General features: G+C 36.6%; 1 protein-coding gene and 2 non-coding genes across 3 annotated transcripts; 2 read left to right on the top strand and 1 right to left on the bottom strand.

Annotated features, from left to right (window-relative positions):
* Window positions 1-961: 961 nt before the first annotated feature.
* On the bottom strand, window positions 962-15,772 carry LOC105390439. Its single transcript, XM_048626073.1, has 8 exons — window positions 15,651-15,772; window positions 5,774-5,888; window positions 5,000-5,296; window positions 4,411-4,626; window positions 3,752-3,985; window positions 2,945-3,028; window positions 2,502-2,587; window positions 962-2,116 (listed from the first exon to the last, which is right to left on the bottom strand). Exons 2-8 carry the CDS (start codon window positions 5,873-5,875, stop codon window positions 1,981-1,983), a joined length of 1,155 nt encoding a protein of 384 aa, XP_048482030.1. The 5' UTR covers window positions 5,876-5,888; window positions 15,651-15,772; the 3' UTR covers window positions 962-1,980.
* On the top strand, window positions 4,895-4,966 carry Trnat-cgu. Its single transcript has one exon. It is a non-coding gene; the product is annotated as a tRNA-Thr (tRNA).
* Trnas-aga lies at window positions 5,651-5,732 on the top strand. The gene has a single exon. It is a non-coding gene; the product is annotated as a tRNA-Ser (tRNA).
* Window positions 15,773-16,590: the final 818 nt, after the last annotated feature.

The following is a 16,590-nucleotide window of genomic DNA, read 5'->3' as shown; positions in this document are numbered from 1 at the left end:
GCTGCCTACTGAATGCCAAAATAATCGAATACTTTACTTTAAAAAAAACCATTGTTTCACAGGATATACGTAGGCAAGTTACAGAGTGGTTACACAAATAAAACAAAGGTAAACAACCTATCTACATATTATAAGTATGAAATAAATAAAATAAATAAATAAATATACTCTGGGTGTCTACGGCATCGGCATTGTCCATTGTCCATAATATTCTTACCAACATTTTCAATCCAAGCAACAAAATGATTGATCCGCCAATAAAAGCGTGATTCATACATCGATCGCCTCGTACAGCATGTTTTATTCCGCAGCCGTCATCACAACGTGCGTTCATAATCTGACACACAGGGTGCGCTAGTGACATGAAAATGATTTCGTATGACAGTTTGATGGACGCTCACCTTTGCATGCCCTTTGTGTTGCTATCAAGACGCGTGCGCGACCTTTGCGCTTCGCTAAATATGCATAGGGTACAGTAGGCATAGGCAGGCACGGGCTGCTCAATGGAAGTTAGCGGTGGGTTCGATTCCCGTGAAAGTGAGGAATTGAGTTGACTGGCAGAAAATGCTTTTAGCATTAAGTCCATCTTTTGTACTTTTATTTGTAATATTTGTACAATAAATAAATTAGCATTTGGAGCCTTGGGTACTATTGATTATTGAAAGTTTGATACGCTTCCGGCATTAGGACTAACGCATTACAACTTACTATGTCATAAAAACACCTATTCACCTTTCACAATGATGAAAAAAACTAGCTTTTAGCATAGTTAGAATATTGTACTTCTAGATTACTCCTTATCAGACCGTTTTTGTTATCATTTGCGTAATTATTGATAATGTCACGATTAACTAAGAAACCGGATCTAAATCAGAGAACGAGTCAAATGTCGGTATGTAGGCACTTAGTGCCGGAATGTGACCTGAAATTAATGAAAATTAGTAATAATGCAACTTCCGAAATCAATTAAAGTACTTTATTTATATTTATTGTCATTTCTGCGAATACATTCGTTTACAAAATTTAGAACCTTAAAAATAACTTAATTAGCATACCTTACTTGTAAACTTGAAATATTTCTTTTTTGTAAATGCATGAATTAAATGCAACGAGTCGACTACTTGGTGGAGCAATATCCACTGAGTATAAAAAACTTTCTAGCCTAATTACCTTTAAAAAAATCGACATAACATACCAAATTTTAGATACCTTCATGCCATTAAAACTAAAAGATGTCATTCGAGACGCATTAAGTCTAGATGCAGGTCGAACAAGATCCGTGGTTTGCTTACATTATAATAATTATGTAACCTCAGCAATCAGCACTATTTATAATAGTAGCATACCTATATCCTGCACGATGTACCAGCTGTTACACCCGCTGCACGGGTTCGTTACCGACGTAGATAAACGTCATTATATCGCGATTTTTGCTACGCGTATTAAACTTATGTTTAATTTTTAAATCTTATGTTTAAATTATGGTTACCATAAGTTAATTGCACTGAAAATCGGTACAGGCACTATGATTACCAAAATCGAAGATAGAAATACTATAGGTAAGTACCTTGTCTGACATATTTTGATAAAAATTACATGTAGCAAACCGTTATAGGAAAAAATTAATACCTAGCTACAAACTAATACGAGAAACAGCTAACTAGCTGCTCCCTCCTGCAGTGTAAGAAGATTACCTACCCATTTTACAAAGTTGTTTTGAATATTCTTAGTACAAGGTACAAGTAACTTTTCAATGTTTCATCTCCAGTCATCCTAAGTGGTTGACCAGTATCAACTTCACTTTATGACTTTTATGAGCTTTATGAGATATTTTGAAGATGTCTTTGCGTTGCGCAGCTTATCGTTACGCATTGCTTGGGATTGCGTTGTATTTTGAAGATGTCATAAGTTACGTTGCGTTGAGTTGCGTAGCGTATCGATACGTTGCTTGGCTTTGCGTTGCGTTGATTCCTTGATGCCCTACATCCAGTCGATGTCGAAGCCGCTGCCCCCGCTCAGGTAGTCGTAGAGGTAGACCGCCATCTCGTCCAGAGCCTCGAAGCGCAGGTCGTGGGCCGGCTCCTCGCGTGCCGCCCGCGCCGAGCGCCCCAGAGACCTGAGGAGGAGGATGAAGATCAGACATCTGGACGTTTTCTAATAAGAATTTGGATTCCTGAACTAAAACTGAAATAGTGAAGTAAGTACCTTCATTAATAAGGTTTTGACGTTATTATATAAGTAATTTCAAATACAAATTGGGAACTCCAGGAAACCACCTATACACGGGAGGAACGGAGAGACTAAAGTCCAATATTAGTTGGAAGTCCAAATTAAGTTATCCAGCTAGCCTAGTACGGGGCGCACGTGACAAAAGTTCCCTGTCGCGCTCGATCTCGAGGCCCCGCGCTGTGACTAAGCGCGATGCAAAACTTTTGTCACGTCTTAAAGTGTGCGTCTTGCACTCCGTGCTAGGCCTTCATATTATGTAATAATGTAGTAACCTGAAGTCGGTGTCGGTGTCGAGCTCCTCCTCGCTGGTGAAGCGCTCGCGGATGTCCTTCATGATGCACGCCTCCAGCTTCTTGTGCTGAAACATCACAATAAACACAATACATATAACATATAAATAAAATTTAATAAATTAAAGGGGTTTGTGTTTGACAGCTTAAAAAAGTTAATAATTAATGAATCATTAGTGACTTCCATTTACCATTTGATGGTCAAAGGTAGTCATTTTAACACCAATAAGAAAGGAGCAAGTCCAACGAGTGTTGAAGTGTTTTTGGGAGAGTTCATACCCTCTCACTAAATACACATTTATTCACTCACGAGTAATGAAAAAGTTCCACCTGCCATTGACGTTCCTGTGTCACTGGAACTGTTTCATTGCTCGCAAGTGTACACGGTTTACCTTCGTGTGAAGGTAAACCGTGGTGCAGCTTACCTTGTAGCAGCGGAAGAAGAACATGGGCTTGACCAGCTCCTGCGACAGCGGCGCCACGTTGCGCTTCATGTCCGGCACGCATTGCTGGAACCAAAAACCCGTAGTTCAAACAAGTGTAGAATTTCATACATTAGATAACTAACATCTAAGTTCCGCGATACAGGTTCGCTTAGTGTAAAATTTGCAGCCATGATTTATACTTTTAGTTCACTCACAACGGTCCATGAACCCTCACTAGGCCAGCGTGGTGGACTAGGCCTACGAGTAAAACCCTTCCTTCATTGGAACCCCGACCCGACCTCGGCAAATCGGCTGGATTTACACTCTTAATACATTTATACTCATAGACCCTTCTGACTGATATGTGAGTTTTCTGATTAGATTCTTGGATTACCTTTCTCATCAATTCGGATACGGCGGTGATATTATTCCAGCCTATGTGCTAAAATAATTTATTCAATCAAGTTTCATTAATAAATTGCCCACATTGAATAATTGAGTTGATTAGAGCCCGTGCTTCTGAGAAACGCGAGGGTAAAGTTCAACAGGGTTTCACAAAATTATAAGTGGGTGTAAAGTAAATTGGATTAAGGACCATATCCATCATCATCAAAAGAAAGATATTTTCCTTGCATTCGCTTACTTTTGACGAAACTTGTAGTATACCTACTTCAGAATAAGTAGTTTTTCTCATTCTAATTCGATTTTCAATAAACCTTACAATTAGCTTCTTGCTTACTTAAATTAGCCACCTGAATTCCTTTTACTGCCGCAACGTAACAACACACTAAAAGCCCTACAACTCACCGAGAACTTCTGACAGAACTGCAGCCCGTCCTGTATGTCCCCCTTCAGCTCGCTCGACACGGGCAGGTTGCTGATGCGGCTGGTGATCTTCTCGTAGTTCGGCTCCAGGTTGTGGTCGATGTAGCCGAGCTCCTGCATCACGCACGTGATGTTGCGGACGCGGCCCGCGCCCGGGGCGCCCGGGGCGTCGCGCCGGGATAGAAGTTCTAGGCGGTCGCGGATGTCCATCTCTCGCTGGAGATAAGATAATTAAATGATAATTAGCAGTCCAAAATAGAACATAAAAATTATAACTTTTCTGAATAGATTTAAATAAAGAGAAATAATGAACAGAAAATACCGGTGGTGCATCATCATCATCATAATGGGCATTCATCATCATCATCCTAGTCAAACAATGTCCAGTTGTCCACTGCTAGATGTACCTAGGCCTTTCCCAAAGCACGCCACTGGATGCGATCTATAGCTTCTGATTTTCGGCGGTGCGATATAGGGTAAGGTGCAGTTACTTAAAGTAATTTGAGCATTTCTTTTGTTTTTCCAAAGCGCATTTTCAGTTAGACAACGCTCCAAAGACAAGAAACTTCCACGTATTTAAACCCAAACTTATAACACCCCAACTTTTAGAAAGAAAGAAAATGCCCTCTTTTCTAACTCACCGACATCCTCTGCGAGCCGAAGTAGGGCTGCTGGTAGTATCCCTGTTGGTACTGGCTCTGGAACTGCTGGTACGGGTTGTACTGGGGGTAGAACATGTTGGGTCCGTACGGGAACTGGTAGAAGGGCGAGGCGGCGGAGAACGGGCGGTATTGCGGCGCGGCCGACGGCACCATGTATGGAGGCACGCTCGCTTGCCCGGGCTGAGGGTAGGCCGGCTGGAAGGATTGTGTGGGTTATTTTGTGAATAAAAGTAATACATATACAAGTAAGTAAGTACATAATTAAATGAGTAGGTATAATATAATACTCAATAGGTAGGTAATTGTATATTTTACTATTGTTTATATTTGTGAGGTCACTACGCAACTATCATCGGATCAAAATCCAAGAGAAATAAAATTAATAAATTATATTATTTTATCAAATCAACGATCTCAATAGGGTCTCTGAAAGTGCTCTGTAATTTCGACGATGCAATCACAAGCCTCTTTAGCTCAGTGGTAGAGCACTGGTCTCGTAAACCAGGGGTCGTGAGTTCAATCCTCACAGGAGGCATGGCAGCTTTTTTGTATTTTTTAATGGCCTTACATTTCTTAGCATTTGCGGTCTGAATCCTAAGGTTGCTGGTGTATTTTTTTGGGGCTCTTGTTGAATATTTGGCAGCTCGTTCTCCTGGTTCAAATTAGCGCCATCTCCCGGCCGTGTTATGGTTTGCGTGGTTGGGTCTATAGCGAACCCGGGCGGTAGTCTTCCAACTAATACAGGCGGTACTTGGGAGTTCTGAGGAATCTCAAAAGATGGCGGTGCAGAGCATTTTGCATACGCATCTTTCATTTCTTGACGAATTTGTTTGACGACTTCATTCCCAAAACAACTTTCATAAATCTGTAAAAAAGCATAAGATAAGCTGTCAATAAGCATATTATGAAGATAATTTGATAAAAAAAGTGGAACTAAACTTTTTTTAGTTTTATTACTTCTAAGATCGTATTGAATAAGTAGTTTAGTTCCCGCTTTTGCCGTAATACAGGTTTTTTTTTTAGTAGGTAAGTACTTATACAAATTATTTTAATTCAAAGGATGTAGTTTCATGGATAAATAAGTAAGAAAAAAAAATTGTTATTTTTATCGTGGTGACTGATGATGATGATGACACTCTTTCAAAATAAAGTTTATTATCTGCAGCCTAAAATAGGTTATTTGTGGTACTATTCGTTATTTTTACTGGACATCTCATAAGCAGCCGTGGCCGAGCGGTTAAGGCGTCTGACTAGAAATCAGATTCCCTCTGGGAGCGTAGGTTCGAATCCTACCGGCTGCGAATTTTTTTGTCATTTTTTTTCTTCATATTGCTTTGCTCACCTTCATCATGGCATACTTTTTGATAAATTTATCGTCACTGCTGGCCATGGCTTTGGCGGTCACGCAGAGTACGCATACCAACAAAATATGCCTCGGTATCATTTTATCTGATTATCTGGAACAAAATAATTTCACATAAGTACAAAAACGCTTTTAAAGACAAATCGTTAGGACATTTATTGAAATCATCAATGTAACTGATGTTTATAAGTAATTCTATATTATAGGAAGGCTTCTATGTCCCTGGTGCTAAAAACTAAATAGCATGTTTGAAAAAATAACGCTATACTATAATTAGAGAGATAACATCCTATCTTAGAGCTAAACGAACTATTCTAGCGGCACCATATCGCTGGAAAGATAAATAAATTAGGAGCGACAGAAGAGATAGCTGACCGCTCGACGAGGCTCGTCAATCGCTCTACTTCACATTTCACCAGCGTTTCCACGTCGACAGGGGGATTAGATGCAATCAGCCCACGGCACGTTAGACAGCTTAGTTATACAGGATGTTTTTTTTTCAATGAGTACTCGAAGGTCAATGTACTCGACAAGTCGACATACTGAACTAAGTACCTACTCGAAATCGGGAAAATGGAATCGGTAAAGATACGTATTTAGTAGAGATGGGCCGAATTCGGTAAACATTCGGTTTAACCGAACTTCGGCAGGATTAAACGAACTTCGGCAGGATTAAACGAACTTCGGTATTCGGCCGAAATTCGGTTTAAATGCCGAAAATTCGGCACACATATTTCTACAATTTTGTTTGAAATACAGTGTGGAATTTTGTCGGCGACGATTTTGTTGGCGGGTGAGTATAACGGAGATGGTAGCCCACTTTTTGGAATCGTGAAAAAAACTGTAGTTTCATGGTGAAGTTAAATACCTACTTACTTTATTAAGAGGGCAGTATACCTACGCGATCGTAGCGAAATAGGTATTTAGGAAAGCATTTGCTATCACTTGTGCACTCGTGCTCCGGACACGGGTGCCATAGAGACAATTAATGCAGCTCGCGACTGACAATAGGTAGATACTTTTCTTGATGAAATTTTCATTACGGGAGAAAACGGTTTTGACCAAATAAATATCAACAAATCAATTTGATTTTGATGTCAATCGCTTAAGCAAAATTTAGGTATATTCTAGGTTTACAAGAAGAATTGTTTTTGTTCAACAAGCAACGGCTTGATTCGACACAGGATAAAAAAATACGTTACTTGAGTTGCCGTATTTTGTCTATAAGTTTGAATCTATAACAAATTTAGAAAAAAAAACTATATACCTTCTAATTCATTGTAAAAAATGATGGAGATAGGATAATATTTAGAAGTATGGACGAGCAAGTGCTATTATACATACTTCCCTCTTAACAAACTATAATTTTATTTATAGAACGGCTTTATTTATTTTTTCGGGATTTGTACAATTTATGAAGTGATTCGGTATTTCGGGTACATTTCGCTGCCTTCAGGAGCTCCTGGGGAGAACCCACCCTGTATAATAGAATTACCAAAGCAACAAATTTAACCGAATGTTCGGCCGAAGCCGAACTTCGGTTCAAACCACATTCGGCCCATCACTAGTATTTAGTTAATAGCAGGTATGACTAACTATTAATTAATCTGTGGTAAGTAAGTAGTTTGTTGATTTATAATGGTTTGACCTGAGGCTAATGGTTACCTATATGTATAAAAAAACGTAAAGTATTGGAATGGAATTATATCAGAGAATTTCTATTCTGAAGGTATCTTGTATGTACTTATACCTAGTGGTACAACATAGTTATACCATGTGTGTATTAGTCTATGGTTATACTTTTTATTTTCTGAAACGGAAGTCTCTACCCACAGACCGTAGGTTAAGGACCTTCCGAAGTACCCATAATTACCGAGTCTATCAATAAGTTTCCATTCCATCATTTTGTAGCGTTCAAGCTATAATTAACATCTTGTGCGTTCGAGAAAATTGTGGCAATCAAACCCTTCCGATATATCTATCTGGGTATACCCCTTATGCATGTTTGTTCATGTAGATTGAGATTGAGATCAATTTTTATTTGTTTCCCAACTTACCAATTACAAGGTAGATAGTACAGATACAAAATACACTTTTGAGAAATTATGCTTTCTTGTAGTTTGAGACTTTTCACGCCATGCCTAGGACGTAAGTTACGTAGTTACCTACTCATAAATTGTTGACTTTATTGAGATTGTCAATGAAGGATGTAGGTACAGTAGGTAGATATAATATTTAGGGGATCTTATCGAAGGAAATAATAAAATTATAGAGATCGAGTGATGCAAATTTTCGCCCCGGAGTACTACAGGTAGGTTATTTTCTTTGTATGTTCATAGTTTCATAATTATTTAAGTGCTAATCTATTTACATAAGTGGCGTAAAACAATGGCGCACTCTCTACAATTACTTAACCCTTCACGCGGCGCGTAATGGCTTTACTAATTGTACAAAAAATATAAATAAACACTGAAACGGTAGCTGAACTAAACGTCTCTACAGCTAGGGGGCGCTGGTGTCGAGGTCAGTGACCTTGGCGGCCTTGCAGTAGGAATGTGTGCGCCCGCGCATCTGCCTATTTGCTGAAGCCTCCAATGTGAAGGTTACGTTTGTGCGTTTGTGGTCAGTGCATGCTCTAAGTCTAGGTCGCGGTGCCACTTACCTACATACCTGTTAGAGTTGTTATTGCAGTATCAAGACATTATTTTTATGGATTATGCCATTAAATTATTTATGTACTTACCTAAGTAAGTTTAAATTCCAGATGAAAAACGAAATGTTAGGTTTTCTATCCTAAGTAGGTAATATTCAAATTATGTATATTTTATAATCGATCGTATTTTTTATTTCACAGTTATAGATACGCAATGCATGGATTATGTAATTTACATGACAAATGAAGGCAGTGTGCAACAAGCGCATAATAAGTTAATAACTAATGGCTGGTCGTTGATCTGTGACAGTACAAAGCTTGTTTTTATAGGAATAGAAATATTTTTTTATCTTGCTAATGCGGGCCATTAATAATAGAAGATTACCTATACATTTGATTATGTAATAAATATAATATATAATCTTAGGTACAATAAATGTATTAATATGAAGGTACAGTCAACAAAAGAAACAAGTATACGTATAGGTATCACAAAGAAATCACTAGAAATTCATAGAACATTGGATAACTCTTAATCAATACAACAAACAAACGACACAACACTGTATCGAGTCGAGATATATATTTCGACTCGATACAGTGTTATATATAGTTATCCTCCTGACACCTGGCGTGTTATGAGTAGGACATTGAAAAAAAATATAATATATAGTTTAAAAATACCTATATTAAAAGTTTTATGGAGTATCCCTGTTATTCCTTTAAAGTTTTATAAAGTACCTATCCCTAAAACAATTTGTTCTTTGACAAAGCGACAAAACAGTTCAGTAGTATTTTTTTTTATTTTTTTAAAAATTTATTAACATTGTATACATTTATACCTCTCGGGGTCAGGAGGATAAGTGTCGTTTCACCTGTTATCTACTCGTCATTATTTTTACTGGGGGATAAACATGGCCTTAACTTAGCTAACCTAGCTGATGCTGACGATTACATTATGGTATTATATAATAAGCCTTATTGTATACAACACATGCTGAGCTGTTGCCCTTTTGAGGCTCTGGACAGCAACCTGTTGAGTTATTGTTTATTTTGTATTGTATTGTATTGTATTATTGGTTGTTATTGTCAGTGTGCCAAATAAATGTTTCTTCATCTTTAAGTTTTATAATCTACTAGCTGTTCCCGCGAGCTTCGCTTCGCCATAAAAAGTTTTCCGGGATGAAAAATAGCCTATGTTTTTTCCCAGGGTCTAGACCATCTGTATATCAAATTTCATTCAAATCCGTTCAGTAGTTTTGGCGTGAAAGAGTAACAGACAGACAGACACAGTTACTTTCGCATTTATAATATTAGTTAGGATTATTGTATTGGAGCCTCTAGCCTAGTTTCCTATGTCGCCAGCTAGATCTTGGCAGAAGATACAGCGCTTCGAGGAATCCTCGTGCCGCTTCTACCGTCTCCGCATGTTAACTCGGGAAATTGCTTCACTTCGCTAAACGTCGCTCGAAACGGTATCAGCCCCCCTACTCTTGAAAGGCAAGGCAACATTTAAAAAATCATAACTTCTCTTCAACATCGATTTTACAAAATGTAAAAATACATCAATGTTCATCAAGATAACGCCTTTTTTAGAACCTAGCACTAAGAACCAAGAACCCAGAATGTAGAATTTATTGTAGATTTTGGCCGAAAAAGCCTTTTTTGGCCGTTTTGCAAAGTAACTTCTAAATTGTAGGCATTACATTATTGTTTCCAGGTTCTCAAAATAGCTAGCATTACCTAGCTGAAAATATTAGTACCTATATTTTTTTTTCGAGAAACGCCTCTGAAGAGAAGTTATCATTTTTTATACAGATACAGATATTTAGATATTTTATACAGATGCAATACATTGCCTTTCAAGAGTAGAGGTGCAGGGCATCGGCTTGCATGCATTAGGGCATTAGATTAAGAGCACCATTTATATGACAAACGTGATGCCTATATCTAATGAAATGACTCACCTGTCTGTACGCTGTTAAATTATAAGTCGCTTGAGTTTATCACACTCATAATTTAATATTTGAGATCATCGATTAATATGTACCTATAGGTAGGCCATAATAAGTAGGTATACTTATCGTAAAATAAACAATTTTTATCTATGATCTAAGATAGGTAGGTATACACACATATTTCAAACTAGCTCAGTACGAATATGTCGGGAATATTGACTATTATCATAGAATAACGAGTACAAGTACCTACTCATTATTCTATGCTATTATTGACCCGGTCACAGCAACGTCATTACGTCACTGATAAAACTATAGGAACCCTTTATAATAACAATTGCCTCTAGAGTAAAATCGAAGAATTAATCACATTTGCAGGCCAAGATTGCGTTGGCTGGCTCCCTAAATATATCAATGATGAATTCATACGTAATGAGCAAACATATTACCTACGAGTTTTTATGCATTTTTTAACAAGATAAAAACCAGTTGAGCTTCTTGTCCTAAGGCCTTTTTAATAAGAGGCCTGTCAACTGTGATCAGGCAATTACTTCAGCTTGATCGCCTTTATAGGCAGCCTGAAGATGTGCGGAGAATAACAAAGAAAATAATCTTTATAGCGTAATTATCAACGTTGGTATTGCTTTGGAATTAGGCCCACAATATAAGCTTTTATAGTATAAAAGTACCTATATAATATTACAAATACACAGTCACGATTAAATACCTTGATTGATATCTATATACATTATGAAACTTAGTATGTATGTATGTATGTACAAGGATTAAGTTGGTAATGTAATACCAACTACCCCATTTTTGTGTAGTAGTGTTTATTAGAAGTGAAGTGTGAATTAAAATTTATTGAACAGCCTGCTTCTTTATAACACATAAGTTCAATAAGATTATCTTTAAAAAGTGTGTCGCTTTTTTCTTCTGGTTAGATGTTCTAAACAATAGAAGTTGCCTTTATGTAGGAACTTATAGTTTTGGTTTTCTCACCAATTACTTAAACAAGGTATAAGTGAAGAGTGTTGGCGGTGGGAAAATGACTAAATTGATCTATTTAGCTAACAAGTGTGAAAGAACATTTAAGTAGTTTACTTTAACCTTTTGCCTTTAAGATGTTTTAAGAAGTCTGCCACAATCTAGATACCAGAGAAAAGAGTCTTCAAATCACCACAACCCTGAGCATAGTCAATCAAACATCTAAAAAACAATCTAAATTAGTTAAATTTTCCTTAAAATATCCCCGATCAATACAATATCTCTACATTTTTAAAACATTATTCTTATTAATTATTATAAAAACGAATATTAGTATAGACCGTACTTTTTAATCAAATAGCATGTGAGGTAAATAAATGTCACCACTAGGTACTCGGTATACCTATCATTATAGTTCGAATTATACGCGTGGGACGTTGCGGACACTGCTTGGCAAACTAAACTAACATGAGACCCCATTATGTTCTGTCAGAACTGTTATAATTAAAACTAATAAACGAATGTTTTTCATTACAGGTCAGGTACTCCTCGAGAGCCTCGCTTATCCAGGATAAAAAAAAACTTATATCGCACCTCAAAGTCTAATCGGTTTCAGTATTAAAATTCAAATAGATTCACCAGCACATATCCCACTAATTTTAAAAGCAAAACTAGTAGTGTTTAAATTATACCATAACTGTTATAAACTATCCGATATAGTCATTACAGGCATTCAGTAGATAATTTAAGATAAGATATGCTGTATCCTATTAAAGTTAAAAGGTAACTTAAAGCTTGCTTTTTATGGCCTCAGGTCAATGGTCTGGAGTCCGACCTAAACAAACAGATTGCGCTGCCATCTCAAGCCGGTATGACTCAGCACTTTTTGCCAACATTCATTCACGTTGTGGTCAATTTGGAAATAGTGAATAGGTAAGTATTATACTAACGTAGTATAACGGACATCGGACAGCAGCGCAGCGTGGGTATGAAACAGGGCAGGGCGGATACTAAGACTCTCATTTAAATATAAATTGATTATAATTATTGTATAGTTGATTTATTCTATATTTTTTTCCGTTACCGTTTTGAGTAGGTCCAATGAATTTTGGGTATCTGAAGTTCTGTAGGCATTAAATTCAAAACCTAAAATTCTTGGTTTAATAATTAATGTAATGACTGAGTCCTCATAAAAGTTAAAGGATGTCAGTTTCAACATTATGTGTAAACAACACTACATTATTTTAAAATTACTTAAAGCCTTACGATTTGCTTACCTATCAATTAATACATAAAAATCGAGACATCCTCGTAACGGTATATTAATAAAAGCGTAGCGGTTCTTATGAAATAGTAAACGTATACCTATAGGATATAATTAAATATTAATAGGCTCTAAAAGTTAAATCAACCGACACATTAAACTACTAAACATCGCTTCAAGAAGTTAATTATTGGAAAATATAATTTTATGGCGTTCTATAAAACCCCAAATAGCAATTAAGGACTCATTTCACGATGTCGTGGGCTGTGGCGATGCTTTTTAGGATGTAAGGATATAATAAAACTTAAAAAATAGTTTTGTTGTTTAACAATAGTTTTTTTAGCGCGTTGGTATCGTTCTATGGCATAGGAAACGGAGAATAAAAAATGCATGAAAAAACTGGGTTACAAACTTTTTTAGATAGGTGGTTATAACAACGACATCATCAAAACAGACACGACTGTTTGTTGAATGCAGATCGACATCTCTATCAGCCTCAGCTATTGAAGGCGGCATTTGAATTGCATGGCAAAAAGAGACACGATTCACCACGAGCATTTTGCCGTAATGTTGATAAATGCCTTGTAGATTTAACTGTATCTATTTCATTTCACAAAAACCACCAAACTACCTTATAATGGATGAGATGCGACATAGATTTTTTTTAGAACAGAGCATAATAACGGAAAACTGCAAAAGCTTTCATTTTAAAAGTTTCAGGTATACTTATAAAATGTATAATAATATATAACTCAATGAAATTGTTACTTTAACTACACTCACGGGCAATGAAAAGGTTCCATCAAGAAAAACACCAATTTACTCCTAAACGAAAAAGGCTTGCTTAATGACGCCTTCTGCAACATAGAAGTACATTTAACAGAGCATCAGGATATTACCAACTAAAAACGGTAATATTTTGTTCAAATTTAAATTAAATGTTTGAAAAAATTGGGGTCGTATGGTATCGGCTTTTTGTGAGTGGAACTGTTTCTTTACACGGCAGTGTAAATTCACTTACACTATTTATCTTACAGAGAGACGGCAAAGAACTCCACTTCAATATTGAAGGCAATTGACCATGTCAGCCTGATCCGATTTGGGTGTAAGACCAATTTCTACATCGATACAAGACTGCCTTATATTAGAACAGCTCTCGGCTATGTTAACTCTGTAATTTCAAAATAATTTAGATACTCATTGGATTGCAATATCTTCAAATAACATAGGAAAGGGTACTAAGAATAGTAGGCACTGAAGTAACTAGCTCGGATGCCCTTTAATTAAATTTTGCAGTAAATTGAATACCATAGCTAGTTGTAGTCTGTACGTGATACAAGATCTTGATTCAATTACGCGCGCTGCAGAGTTGCAGGCCTATCATCTTCGCTTTTTGTGTCTTTTGCTTCTTGCTTATTATTAAATTACACTTGCGAGCAATGAGATAGTTCCACCCACAAAATGCCAACACCAAATGGCCCGAATTGTTTAAACTCAAACACAATATTTACGTTTTTAAACGGAAATACATAATAAAATTGTGATGCGCTGTTCAATCTTCTTCAATATTGCAAAAGGCGTTACTACTGAAAAAAAATCATAGCTCACGAGTGTAGTTTGCAAAATTCTGATACGCTGTTAATGTTGTTGCTGTTCTTTAATATTGCAGACGGTAATAGTCTATTCCATTTAGGAGTAGGTAATATGGAGTCACTGTGTCACTGGAACTTTTTCATTGCTAAGTATTTGATTTTAGCGTAGGGTTCACAGTCTCAACAGTTCTTACGTGTTATATTATTAAAATGATAATATATTATCTGGTATTATTTGATCTCATCAGAAAAAAACAATAAATAATCATATATGTATATTATATTATCTAAAATACCTACTATCTAAGTAAACGGAAAACTAATCGTATAAATATCAGCCCATTCATACGATCAAAGCAAAGAGACCTATAAAAATATCATCTAAAAAACGATAAATAAATGTATATGGCTAGCCTTAGGCTGTAAGTGACCCGCGTAATGGTACAATCACCTCGGGAGCCTCGACAGATGCCTCTGTGCGCTCAGGAGAAAGAATTAGATAAAAAAACTGCAATAACTCCGATATACAACGAGACATACAGAGCTTTTCCTAATAATTATGGCTTAATGGTTTACTTGAATCGGAAAAATTTCAGGACAAATATTACTCAACTAACAAACGTACATACATTTAAATGATTTCAATACTTGCTTGTATTTTTGTTTACAGCACTATTTATATAAAATAAATGTAAATTGATTGTAAGTAAATAAGGTAATACATCAATTTATTCCACACGAAGGGACATATGTAACTAGTTAACAAGGTAACACGTAAAACATGTAATTGTATAATATTGTTCCATACAAAAGAATTCAACGAGCGCACTGTACTTATAAGTTTGTATGTTACTATTAGAATACTCTGAAATGCATGAAGAATACATTTTTCTTCTTTACGGTACCAATACACCTACTTATTACTATCAATACATTTTAAATAGATAGGAGTCAGAATACCAAAAAAAAAGATATTTGTATGTACTTAAGTATCTACCTACTGAGTGTGTATTTTATGGAATATTGCAATTACCAGAAATTATTTTATTTTAATTAGAAATGAAATGGTAAAATCACCTTTTATTCAGGGAAACATTTGAAAGTACCTGTATGTAGTAAATGGATGAGTTCTTCGACATTCGTCAAATAGAAAATTCGTCACATTCGTAAACAACACATTACATTTCACAAATATTTCTCTGTAGTCTGTTTTTCAGGCCTTCCAATGTCTATCGCTGTCATATCAAAAACAAAAATCAACCGAATTATCTTATCATTATTGAAAAAAAACAATCGATCCAACACACACTCGGATATAATCATTAGCAAACCGTGAAATTGTTTTCGGTCAAGAATCAAGATGCACCCTATGCTCTAATACACTCTAAGGCTGGGTACTCACCTGGATGCAGGTAAGGCTGGGTGCACACTGCCACTAGACGGGGCTCCGCCGGAGCAATGACTCGGTGCGGCCTGACCTTGCGCGCAAGTACCGCGAAACCGGCCAACTACACGTTTTATATCGATGCGGTGTTCCGGAGGTGCAGTGCCGTGGAAAAAGCTCCATGACAGCAACATGATGGAAAGGAGAGCTTCTTTGCCAAATTGTAGAGCTTAGGTTGGACAAAATTACCACCTGAAACATCCCCTTTCAGCTTGCAGCCAGGCAATATGCTTAGAAAATGGAAATGGAAACTCAATTATTATTTTAACCAGTGTTCAATTTGATAATTTTTTTAACACTGTCTTGTAACATATTATCATAGCAACTAGTTATTATTCTGTGACCATATCAAACAATGATAAAGAAAGAGTCTTGGCAAAATCATACTTTCTGTTTGGATTTTAAATCGATGACATGATTTCCAACTCCAACAACAGATTTTGGCGCGTCTCATAGTTAGTAAGATTTTCCTTTTTTGATCGATTTCCTTTCATTATTGTGTCAACGCCAATGTTTAAACTAAATGAGGAAAGCAAGCTTTTGTCGGTTACTGATTGACTGTTCCCCTTTTACATGGGAAGCTATCTCATAGTTCATCACCACCTTAAGTAGGTCTGCCTCGATCCCCTGTCCCGGTGAAAAATGGATAGTGAAAAACACATTGTCAAAGACAGGTAGGGTCCCAGGAATTCTGGTTTTACGCTGGGGAGCTTTTACATAGGTTTACGAGAGGTTAAGATGTCTTGGAAGGAAAAATAGTAGCTTTTTACGTTTTATTGCTGACAGAAAAGAGATGAGCATGTCCGGGCGAGGTGACACGACGCCATTAGCTTCTTTATAAATAAACAGCTGTCCTGTTTTTTTTATTAAGGTATAAAACTAAATTTTCAACGGTTTT

Source organism: Plutella xylostella, chromosome 15 (assembly GCF_932276165.1).
Source record: "Plutella xylostella chromosome 15, ilPluXylo3.1, whole genome shotgun sequence".
Lineage (NCBI taxonomy): Eukaryota > Metazoa > Arthropoda > Insecta > Lepidoptera > Plutellidae > Plutella > Plutella xylostella.
The sequence above is the reverse complement of the archived record's forward strand: the minus strand, read 5'-3'. Positions and strand labels throughout refer to the sequence as shown.